The sequence below is a fragment of the Falco peregrinus genome, chromosome 1 (assembly GCF_023634155.1).
Source record: "Falco peregrinus isolate bFalPer1 chromosome 1, bFalPer1.pri, whole genome shotgun sequence".
Taxonomy (NCBI): Eukaryota; Metazoa; Chordata; class Aves; order Falconiformes; family Falconidae; genus Falco; species Falco peregrinus.
In genome coordinates this window covers 59,960,908-59,973,037 of record NC_073721.1, presented here as the reverse complement: position 1 = coordinate 59,973,037, position 12,130 = coordinate 59,960,908, and the positions used below count along the sequence as shown (strand labels likewise).

General features: G+C 51.3%; 1 protein-coding gene across 3 annotated transcripts in view; it reads right to left on the bottom strand.

Annotated features, from left to right (window-relative positions):
* Window positions 1–289: 289 nt before the first annotated feature.
* The window catches only part of CREB3L1 (cAMP responsive element binding protein 3 like 1), a 47,041-nt gene continuing 35,200 nt past the window's right edge, over window positions 290–12,130 (bottom strand). For all 3 annotated transcript variants that reach the window (XM_055793401.1, XM_055793396.1, XM_055793402.1), the window contains exons 8-12: window positions 11,085–11,153; window positions 8,600–8,699; window positions 3,705–3,825; window positions 3,000–3,246; window positions 290–2,602 (exon numbers count right to left, since the gene is read on the bottom strand). In XM_055793401.1, the coding sequence (XP_055649376.1) occupies window positions 2,566–2,602; window positions 3,000–3,246; window positions 3,705–3,825; window positions 8,600–8,699; window positions 11,085–11,153 (574 nt within the window). In that variant the 3' untranslated portion in view covers window positions 290–2,565. The remainder of the gene's footprint in view (window positions 2,603–2,999; window positions 3,247–3,704; window positions 3,826–8,599; window positions 8,700–11,084; window positions 11,154–12,130) is intronic.

Below are 12,130 nucleotides of genomic sequence, written 5' to 3'. Positions count from 1 at the left end.
TTTCTTCCACGATCTTCCACCTTTCCAAGAAGATGATGTTAGTGGTATTTCGCAGGGGGGTAAGAAACTGAGGCAGTTCTGACTTGTTCAGAACTGCAGAAGAAATCACAGTGCTACTGGAAATAAAACATGCAAGTTTGCTTCTAGCCCCCGACACTAAGCACAAGGTCCCGGCGCTGAACCAGTTCTGCACAGGGCCAGGGAATGGGACCGTCGGGGAGTAGGAGGTGAGGAGCTGTGCGGGCTGTGTGACAAACATGCCTCAATGAAAGGAGCCATCAACCCAGGGTGATGCTGCATCTTTTTATTTTATTTTTATTTTGCTTCACTAAGCAAATGCAGAGCGAGTGATAGGAGGAGGGGAAAAGGCGGCTTGAAAAAACAAAAACAAAAAAACAACCAAAAAAAAAATCAAACAGGAGGGAAGAGGCAGCTGCTGGAGTATAAGGGGAAAGTGAGCTGCTACCAAGAAAGAAGTTCATAGATGCCAAGCCCGCACTAATTCTTAATAAAATACAATACTGAAAATAGGATCTGAGAGTCTCCAAAATACAATATCTTAAGGGATCGGCAATAATACAAAATAAGGTTCATTATGTACAAACGAGTTCTGCTCTTGGTCTCTGTACAACGGTGGGAGTGGGAGGCACGGGGACGTGCTCAGTGGAAGTGTTGGGGTGGAGGAGGGCGTGCTTGGACCCGGCAGTGGTTCTTTGAGCTGGGGTGGAGGCGGAGGATGGGGAATGCAGTGGTATCTGGTGACCAGCGGGTCCTCTGTGAACCTCGAGAAGAGCAGCACTACGCTGAAGGCCTTCCTCTTCCTCACCCCGCTGGCCATGCCTGTATGGTTGCAGCTACCTCTGTCCAAATTTGTCCTAAACGGCTTGAGGGCAAAAACAGTTTTCAAAAGGGAGAAGAGAGGGATGTGAGGGCCCTTCCCTCACTTCTCCCAGTCCTTGAGCAGGATCCATCCCAACCTTCCTCTCCAGGGAGCCCTCTCCACTCCCAGCCTGGGGGGAGAGGAGAGGCTGGGGCAGTGCAGAGTGAGTCCAGGGTGCGTGAAGAGGAACAAGCCACAGAGGAACCTGCTGTGAGAGCTGGCCTGGACAGGGACTCGCACGTACAAACACAGGGCAGCCTGCCACATCCCAGATCTCCGACGCTCGTGTCTCGCATTGTCCTTCCATCAAATGGCAGCTGAGGGAATGGAGCAAGGAGACACCTGAGCCTTTCAGCAGGGCTTTTGCCGGGGAGGAAGAAGGGTCAGAAATGGGTGTCTGGGTGCTGAAGAGGATGGCATAGATGAGGTCATTTCAGCACCAGGCTTGGCAAGTCTGGCCTGAAGGGTGGTGTGGCAAGAGTTCGCAACCTTTGGTGCCAGCACTTAGAAGGAAAAGGTCTAAAAGACTCTTTGGTGACCCTGGCCAATTCCAACATGCCACCTCTTTCCTGACAAGGCAGACCTGTCACCAGAGATGCCAGTATGTCCTCAGTGGCTTTCACAACACTGCTGTACACACAGAGGATATGAGGGGAACGATGGCTATCCAACAGCCCTCCAACAGGCTGCAGCGCTCTCCTTGGTGGTTCCTAGAAAGACCCCACGTGGCATGAAGCAGAGCTAGGGATGGAGAGCCGGGATGGGGATCAGGTTATGGGAGCGGGTTTCTCTCACCCACTCTCAAAGCGGGAGGCTTCAGATCAAAAAGTGAGAAGGCCACTGACGTGGTTAGCACTGCACTGTAGGGCCCAAGCTGGGAACAGAAAAAGAAATACCACCCCTGCCAAAGCAAGGGTGCCAAGGGTGGGGAGAATTGGGTTGTGGGGAAAAAATTGTTATTTATTTCAGAGCTCTGGTTGCCCAGAAGCTTCTGGCTAATTTTTACGGTGGTTTATCTGTCTGGGATCTGTCTCCCCCACTCCGTTTGCGTGCAGATCTTTGCAGATAGTTGGTGTGGAAGTTATGTAGGTATGTCCATCAAGAGAAAACTAGAGCAAGGAAGAACTAGGTTTTCTCTCAATGGAAGCAGAAGTGTACTAACAGATGGAGGGAAAGGAATGAATGAGCTCAAACTCTCCAGAGCCATCTCTCCAGCACCAGTATTACCCACTCCTAAGCCCCCCAGGCAGGACAGCAAAACCAGCACTTTCTTTCCCTCCTTCAGGTGCATCTGATGTAGCCAAGGGGTACACACCTGGGGACAGCCCCCTTGATCTGGAGGCTTTGGGGAGTGAGCTGAGAAGTTTGGGGGCTTCCCCTGATCTCCCTCCACTCCAAGGTGAGCCCACATCCATAGGGTAGTGCTCATTTAAGCAGGAGGTAAGGCCAGGAGAAGAGGGTGTCTCAGGGCTTCGCCAGACATTTATTGCTGGTTCTGGCAGTCCTGCAACTCCCCTCAGAGAGATCTGTACTAACGGGGGGGCATGGGGAAGGGGAGAAGCTGAACCCAAGGCCAGATTAGGAGTGTCTGAATGCAGCGTCCTCTCCCGACAAGTCCCCTCAGTTGCTTGGTGAGGAGGGGAATCCTGCAATCAGACAGATGAGGCCTTGAGGTCCAGCAGCTGCTACAAGTATTCAGCTGTCTCACTGGAGCTTGTCTCCCTGAGAAAAAGAAAAGACAAGGCATCAGTCAAGGTTCACTGCAGCCTCCTATGCAAATTCACCTCTGTGAGCCCAGCTGGTTTGCTCTGACAGGGATGGAGCCCTTCCCCAGGGCACTGAATGACCAGCAAGCCTGGGACCCGCTGAATCACCAGTCCTCCTCAGCTCTGTGCCAGTGGGACACTAATCTATGGAGTCCTGAACTTCTGCTCTAGAAAAATAAACTTGGTCTTATGCTCCCTGCCAGCACGGGCCTCCTCCAGCCGCTGCTTTTTAGCTAACTGCATCCCGGGCAGCTCAGCTGTCCTCAGCTCGCAGCAGAGGGGACAGGGCTGTTGCTCACTCCCAGACACCACGCTGTGCTTTGGGGCTCGGAGGGTGGCCCCCAGCTGCTTACCTCTCATGGAACCGCTCTTTGAGGTGGGCAAGAGTTGGGTCAGTTTGGTTCTGGTCAGGACCCTCCAGCTGGGATTTGCTCAGATATTTGGCCGTCCCATGTGTCCTGGCCAGGTGAGGCCTTCCCTCCTCAGACTGCCCTTTTTTGGGCTCCCACCCCTCAGGATGGTCCATGGTTAGAAAGGAGCTATAGCTCTCTTCTAAAGAGCCAGCACCTTCATCATAGAAAAGGAGGCTCCGTGACTGAACTGGAAAAAAGGAGAGCATTGGTTAACAATGAGGACAAGGTCTCTTGCAACGGATGTGGGTCAGGGTGGTGGTTTCAGCATGTGCTCCCCCAGCTATGGCCTTGTCCATGTGTAACCGTGCAGGATGCCTGCTGTGCAGGATACCCATCTCCCCCCAGCTTCAGGAGGTAAATGCCTCCCTGGACACATAGCCTCTTCAGAAGACAATCAATCAGCCCTGGAACTTTTGCCTCATATTCCTTCCTTTGACACTCGTCATGTTTTGGGACAATGGTTAGCAGAGAACAAGCCCAAACAAGGTGCTGTTATCAGACTGAAAGGCCAGGACTCTCTCCTCACCAGAGCCCCAGCATATGGGGTAGGCACCAAGGGGAGGACGCTACCCTGAACCAAGGGCATCAAGACAAGAACTGGAAATGGGTTAAGAGGGTGAAATGCAGGAACCACGTTAGACTCACTCTTACTAGTTGTGTAAATGTCTGGTGCTGGTGTTGCTTTCACTGTCTGTGATGATGAAGAAAACTCAGGGAGACAGGGCACCAGGGATCCCAGGATCAGAACGAAGCAGAGTGCCAGCACCTAGAGAGATCAGCACAGAGTTAGTGCCACTAGCCATGAGGAAATGCTCCCCCTGCAGCACACAAGCATGAGGCCGTGTGAGAATGTGTGGTCATTGCTGCGGTCCCCCAGGGAGGGAAAGGGCCCACTCTGCTAATCTCTGCTGCAAATCTAAGAAGGGAAGTCAGAAGCTTCCTAGTGTTCCTTTATTTGAAGTACTTCTGGTTCAATGGTGAGACCTTGCTCAGCCAGTTGGTGAGAGACGGGGGAAGGCATAGCTGGGGAACAAGCTGAGAAAAAGGGAGACTCAATAGAAGGGATGAACTCTGCCTCGACCAAAGGGAACCTGACCATTGGCTCAGCAGCAACTGTAGTGTGCTGTAAGAAAACAAGCTCACTGGGACAAATCTGTGAGGCACCACAGCACATAGCAAGGTGAAGCTACTGTCCATGCAAGGACAGAAATGACAGCAGAACTGCAGCTGCCTAATACCTGATAGCAAGGATAGAAAGTGCAAGGAAAGGGTTAAATTTATGCTCAACATGCACTATTCAGGACCATGTGTCTGTGCCTTCTGCTGTCAGGCAGACCAGTCAGAGCTACTGGGCAGTGATAAAAGGAAACTGGCAGATGAAAGCTCCCTGGAAATCCCCCTCTGGTAGGTCTGCACCTGTCTGCAAATTCTGCCCTAACAGTAAACCTGCCGTGAGATGCCAGTGCTGATTGTAAGGGACTCTGTGGCGTTTAAGGAACTGCCAGTACAGAGCGAGAGGGGCACATGGGAAAAGATACAGAGCGAAATACTTATTATCTGAATACCCATGTGCTGTGAGTGGTTTGTAACAAGCTGCTGCCAGCTCAGTGCTCAGACTGAGCAACACCGAAGAGGCAACGCATCTGTTGGTGATTTCTACTACCTATGCATAAACTAGTTAAGTTTGACCTGTGGGGACAGCAGTTTCTTGAGTGCTTTTCAGAATAGCCACCTATTTTGGAATAGTCATGCCTAAGAAACGCACAGAAGCTGGTACACCAGGGTAATTTTGACCACCAGTCGATTCCAGGAGATGTGGAATATCAAATAAATAGCACAGGGATTCTACACTATGTAAAAAGGGATTTTAATTGTCCAGACTCTCCATGGCTGTTTTTAAAGTAAGGAAATTAAGTGTGGACAGCATAGACACTAAGCACATCATATCAGGCACACAAGGTATTTAGAACCCTTATCCCACAAAAACAGGGGAAAAAGTAAATTCTGAATAGATGTTTCTTGCAATTCACAGAATCATAGAATCAGTGAGGTTGGAAAAGACCTTTAAGGTCATTGAGTCCAGTCATTAACCCAGGACTACCAAGTCCACCATTAAACCGTGTCCCTAAGTGCCATGTCTATGTCTTTTAAATACTTCCAGGGATGGTGATTCAACCATGCCCCTGGGCAGCCTGTTCTAGTGCCTGACCACCCCTTCCATGAAGAAATTGTTCCTAAAACCCAATCTAAACCTCCCCTGTCCTGTCGCTTGTTCCCTGGGAGCAGAGACCGACCCCCCCTGCCCACAGCCCCTGTCAGGCAGCTGCAGGGAGCGACCAGGCCCCCCCAGCCCCCTCCTCTCCAGGCTGAGCCCCCCCAGCCCCCGCCCGGCTCTGGACACGCTCCAGCCCCTCAGTGTCCCTCTGGCCGTGAGGGGCCCAGAGCTGAGCCCAGGGCTCGAGGGGCGGCCTCACCCGTGCCGAGCGCAGGGGGACGGGCACTGCCCCGGCCCCGCTGGCCACGCCGTGTGGGACACCAGCCAGGGCGCTGCTGGCCTCCTGGGCCACCCGGGCACGCTGCCAGCTCACGTTCACCCAGCTGTCAACCACCCCCCAGGTCCTTTCCCCCCAGGCAGCTTTCCAGCTGCTCTGCCCCAAGCCTGTAGCACTGTGTGGGGTTGCTGTGACCCAAGTGCAGGACCCGGCACCGAGCCCTGTTGAACCTCATACAATTGGCCTCAACCCATCGATCAAATTATCACAGCCAACTTCTAGAAAGGGGAGCCAGCCCTGTGAAGCCTGTTACTCTCTTCTAAAACAAAACAGGCTTTACGGGCTGCAAAAGACCTGTATACTTAACTTCTCGCTTTACATGGCTTCCAGCTGGGGCTTTGCAAACCAGTGTTGTTTGTACTCTGTTTCAGGTTAACTCTGGTTGATGCTCTGATTTGGTTCCACTTCAAACTCTCTAACACTCCATAACAATAACTCTTGGTTTGACTCCAAGTACCATTCATCTCATAGCTTTTTACTGTCTCACCATTTTGACCTCTTCAAAAGTGAGGGGGACTAATCTAGAGGAGACTACTGCAAAACCATTTGGAAAGGTGGAGGCAAAATTAATCAAAAAAAGACATCCTGAGCACATAGTTATCACATGCTGCACCGTCAGACTGGGAGGAAGTAGCAGATGGAGTGGCAGAGAGCCGTTATGGCTCTGGCAAGATCCAACATTTTTAAGCTTGGCTTGGATGATGGATTGTATCAAATCTGCAGATGGGGGAGACTACGAGCAGACTGGCTTTTGGTCAGGATTCAGATTCAGAATGATGTTGACCATGTGGAGAAGTGGTCCAAGAGAACAGTGGGCAGATCCATGTAGACAAACGCCGAGACCTGCAAGGCAGCAGGTCTGGTTAACAGAGGAAACATGTTAGTGACTACGTGGCCAGGCAGCTGTACTAGAGGACGATCTGAGAGTTAAAATGGAGCACAAGGTGGGCACAAGCCAGTGGTGTCACTTTGCAAATGGCAAATCTCAGCCCAGGCAGTGTTGAACAGGCTTTTTGGCTGGCTCTGTACTGGCTTTCAGGTGGAACCCTGTGTCCAGCTTTGGGTCCTGTACTTCCAAAAAGATGTGGGGCAACTGGAGAAAGTCTGTAAGAGAGCTCTGGGAACAAGCAGTGATTCAGTAATTCAGCCTACAAGGGAAGACTGAAGAAATAGTGGTGATCTAGCAACCAGACTGAAGTGAGTTGCTCAAAAACCAATAGCTTTCAAATATGTAAAATGTAGCTGCACAAGTAAAATGTAGCTACACAAAGGGAGGGTAAACTGATCTTCCTTACAGTGGGCAGAAGAAGTTGTAATAGGCTTAAGCTGTTGCAAGCAAGATTGAGATGAGATAGCCAGAAAGCTTTATCTGGGAAAGATAACAAAGCACTGGAATGGTTTGCCTGAGGAGGCTGAAGACTGCTCACCATTGGAGGCCTTCAGGAACTGGCTGGACAAATATACAGCAGGAATGGCACAGGGCTAAATAAAAAGGGTACTCTGCTCCACTCCCATGCTGCAAGGCATGATGATTCCACATATCTGTCATGATAAGGATTGATAAGGAGTGCTGTATTTGAAAATGGAAACTCGGAGGCCTATGAGAGGAACTGGCCAAAGATAGAAAAGCAAATTACAAATTCTTGAAATGCTTCAAAGCTAGGAAGCCTGAGAGAGTTGGTGTGTGGGCTGGGATGCTGTGGAACTGAAGGGAGCAGCAAGCAGAGATAAGACATTGTTGGGAAGCTAAATTAGATATTTTATCAGCCTACAGCACAGGCGTTGTCTGTAAGGCCCCTCTTCTGGACTGGCTCGTTCCAGGTAGTAGTGAAGAAGAATTGCTGGAGCCAGGGGTGCTCTGATGAGCTGCTCCATTAAGGAGCAATGAGTCACTGGGACCAGCTGGGTCACACCCGAAAATGTGGAAAGAACTCCGGAGCGAAGCCACAGAGCAGCCCGCAGAAAGGACAGTCGGTCATTAAAATCTGGTCTGACATGGGGGCAGCAAAGAGCAGCAAAATCTGAGCAGCTTTCGAAAGGAGGAAGTGCTGGAAATTACAAGCGGGGGCTCTGGAACCGAGGAAATTCATTGAACCGAGAGCAAAAAACAACCTCTCAGGACACTGAGGGTGCTGAGAAAGTGTGGCAAGCACCTCACCATCTGTTTTGTATTTCATGGCTGTTAACAGTATGGAAGTGATAACTAGATATAGATAACTAACTTTGACAAACTTGTCACAAGCCGTTGCTACGACAATCCTGCAAAGACATCATAGGGTTGAAGGTTATATTTTTATTGTGGATCAGAAACTTCCCCCCGGCAAAAAATGAGATGACGAATAAGCAACTGACTCTATTTACGGCCATACTGGCGTGCCCCCAAACTCCACAGTGAAGCCAATATTGCTTAACCATGACCCTCTACTATGAGAAATGAGAGGCAACCATGGATTACCAAAACCAACAGACAACTCCGGATAATTTTGGTTAGTCAAAATGGCAAATTAAGAGAATTTCAGCTGGATTTAACAAAGCCTGATATGCAGGCATAGCAAGAACAGATGTCATTTCTTGCTGATAAACACAAGGTAATGCCCACTGGGAGGAATATTGAAATGTTCATCTGCCCTGCTGACTTAAACACTAAGCAATACCAACTCAGCAAAAGAAAACTACCCAGTATGATGGAAGCTCATTGAAGATTTTTGCTGAATGGCCGATAGCCAATGAAAACCAAACAAAGTGTTGTTCTGCTCAAAGAACAAGACAGTGAAAATGCAGGAATTGTTCTAATGGTGTTGCATAAACAACTGACAATACTGATGTATATATGACACAGGGCCCCGTTCTGGTGACTCTAACAGGAAAGGAGAGAGCAGACATAACGGACAACAGAGCCAGGCAGTGAGGAAGAGGGCAGAGACAGACAATCGACAGAGCTGTCTGGGGAAGCATGGCCAATAAAGAAGATGGAAATGAAGCTTATACCATTAGGCAGGTCCCGGTCTGCGTGGAAGCCATTTTGTAAGGTCTGGAGACTTTCCCAGCTACCAGAGCCTGCAGCTTCTGTAACTGCTGGAGTAGAGTCCTGGGATAGGAAACAACCCAAATCAAAACTTGATAAGGAGGTAGCAGCCAGTAAATGATGCAATGATACCACTACTCCCTTCGTATTTTACCCTGATTTTCCCTTCTTGTGAAAACAAGTATCTCCCCCTTGCTATATCTTGCCCAAGTTCTCCAACTGAGCAGCCTTGGGAAGCAAGAAGCAAAAAAGGGTGAGTTTGAGATACAGTGTGCAGGTACTGCAGGAGCAACACCCCAAGGTGCTGTTACTTTGAGGTAACACCCTCCGTCTCCTCACCAGTAGATCCACCACAACCTTCACTGCAACTACCCACCAATATGAATGTCCCATTCATTTAGGACTCCTGGGTGCCTCAAAGCCCAGCCAGTCAACTCCCAGAGCAATGGAGAGGCAGGCTACCATGAAAACCAAGCTCTGGGGTGGAGGATTAATGTTGTAGTCATGTCAGACCTTGAACACAGGCCTGCCTTCTCCCACTTCACTCAGGGACACAAGCTCTGCAGCATGACCTGTGCCCTGAACCATATGGCAGAGAGAGAAATAAAAACCAGTTATGATCCCCTCCAGCTTCTTCAGTCTCGGCAAGCTCTGCAGAGGTATGTGGGCAAAGCCAAATCTTGAGTTCCACAATTCATTCTCTGGCTGCCCCAGCTGGAACACGTGCTAAGGTCTCTCTGCCCTGTTTAACTGAATGCGGGCATTGGCACACATAAGCACAAAACAGTGGTGGGTGTGTTACTAAGATCCACCAAACCCTTCACTGGGCTGGTGAAGAAAACTGGGATGAGGGAGACTACAGATCACACCATTCCCAAGAGCTGCAAATTACTGAAATGCATACTATGCGTATTTCCCCCTGGGAGCACTGACTGTTTTACACAAATATGTTTGAGCTTTTATAAAATGCCAGGTCCTGGAGCCAGGAGATTGCAGGAGAATCCCAGCTTTGCCTCTTTCCAAATCCTCTTGTGCTCCTTGTACATATGGAGAGAAGCACAGAGCGTCCCACTGGCAGTGCTCAAAAAACAACCCCAATTAGAAAGAACACAATGTGTTTTTGGAAAAAAAAAAAAAAAGTGTATCCTGGCTTTTAGGACAATCTCCTGATTTTGCAGGGTGGGGCTCATGCTTTTTCAGCAGCAGGGCTGCCCACGCTCCCAGAGAGGCCAGGCGGCAGGCTGTACCCTGTGGATGAGAGCAGCTGGGCAGATGGGAGGCTCTGGCCACTGGCACACCTCAGCTGGACCATGCCTGACAGCCCCTGGCCCCGGCACCGGTGGCTGGCCTGGAAGCCGGGGCTAAGGCACTGGTGTCATGAATGGGAGGAAGGAGTGAGGCAGAGCCTCAAGGAGTGCTCCATGAGCTGTAGTGGCAGCAGAGGGGTGGGCGAGAGGGGACCGGCTGTGGTTTTCCCCTTTAATTCAAGCTGGGGGTGACAGAAATGGGGCAATTGAAATAAGTGTGTGCGTCCCCAGCCCTGCAGCTGACCCTGCCCTTGCTCACACCTGCTGCACTCAGCAAGAGGGAGAAGAGCTGGGCCCTCCTCCAGCTCCTGCTGCCCACCCCTGCAGTGGGGATGGGAATCTTCCATTATTTGCTTCCAAGGAAGCAAATTTCCCTAGTGATCAGTTAGCCAGCTCTGTATATTAGAAGCACAAGTGCTCACCAGATTCTTAGGTAAGGGAGCCAGTGGCCTGTTCTGAGGCTGTGGGAGCAGCTTGCCCCTTTCAGGTGAGCAGCAGCAGCAGCAGATGGGAGGTAGATTTTCCAGGCTTGCTTTGCAAGGGAAAGAGGCAAGGCAAGGGCCAGGGTACCACATAGGCAGGGGTTTGGCCTGGATTTGGTGGGAGCTGGGATCTCCACCTTTATTAGAGGAATGGGCTTTCCCTGTATTCAACAAGTCTGTTCAGCTCTTTCTCGAGAGAAACCTGAAAGAGCCACATTATGTCCAGGGCCTTGTATTCCTCCAAAGAGCCCAAGACCAGAAACAGTGGGTCTGAGAGGCTGGTGTGAAGGGCCTCTCTCAATGCAGCTACCCTGGAGGCAGCCAGAGGCCTGGAGTGCAATGGGGAGAGCAGCATGAGCCCAAACAGCTGCAGGGAGAAGGAGGAAGAGATATGAGAAATGCGCCTTCCCTCCCCTCCCCTTGCTGCAGCACAGCCTGGCCATCCCAACACAAACATTCCAGGCTCACTAACCAAACCCAGCTGCCTTGCTGCTGCCACGGGCTGAAAACCAGTGCCTCGACGAGCAGCACCCGTCCCACCAGGAGCTGGAGGAGCCTGCCTTTCTCTTCTTATCCCTCTGCCCCAGCACACCCCAGCTTCCCTACCTGCCCACCCCACCCCACCCCACCCACAGAGGGTCAGGTCTAGCCCCTCTTACCTGTTTGCATTTTCTAAGGTCTCCACTTTTTTCCAGAGTTCATTGTTTTCTGTCGTGTATGTCTCAACCCTGCGGGAATAAAACCCATGGCCAGTTAGTTACAAAGGCCAGACAGGTAAGGAAAATGTAGTCCTTGCCTCTCTCGGGGAGTGGAAGTTCAGTGGCCTCATCCATCACCTGCGAATATGGTCCTGGAGCCAGATGTTCCAGGTCTGTCCGGTGACAGTCAGCCCCAATGGACCAGGAGTGAGATTGCAGGTGGGCTACGTGTTCCTGTTCCCAGTTCAGGGCTGGGAAAGCCAGTAGCACCCTGTTACAAGCAGGTCAAGTCAGGACAGATCCGAGGTTTTGCAGGCATTTCCATCACTTCCAAACCCCGTTTAAGGAGCATGGAAAAGGAAGAGGGGGACAAATTCAAACCTCTCCCACCCCGCCTGGGAACCTGCCCTGGCTGCGCCTTGGGGGTGAGAGCCGGGCCCCGGTGTGCGGACGCGGGGCAGCTCCGGCTGCAGGCGCTGGGGGGCAGCAGAGAGCCCGCAGCCTCCGCCCGCTGCCTCGGAGCGTGGCCGGGCTGCGGCGGGCCGGGGGCCGGGGCATGGCTCCAGGGCGCAGGGAGGCAGGCCAGGGCCGCGGCCTGAGCCTGCTGCCGGCTTCCAGCACAGCCTCCGAATCAGGCGTTCCGTGTAAAAACTGGGCTTGCAGCGAAGGTGTCAAACTGAATGGTGAAGGGCCCAAGCACAGGTTCTGACAAACCAGCTCTTACAGAAAGCCAAGTTGACCAAAGACTTTGTTCCATTAAAAAAATTCACTGAATGCTGCTTTTGGTTCACATTTAAACCTGGCATTGTTTGAAAGCCATCTGTCACAGCAATGCACTAGCGTAACAAACCACTGAGTACATACAGGCACCACAGCCACGTCTGGGGATGAGGCCCCAGCACAAAGCCCTGGCCCTGCCACTTCAGCAAGGCCAGCCAACTCCCCAGCCCCAGCCTGACGGAGCTGGGTGTCAGTGTGGGACGCTAGCTGGAAGTAACGTGTTCCGC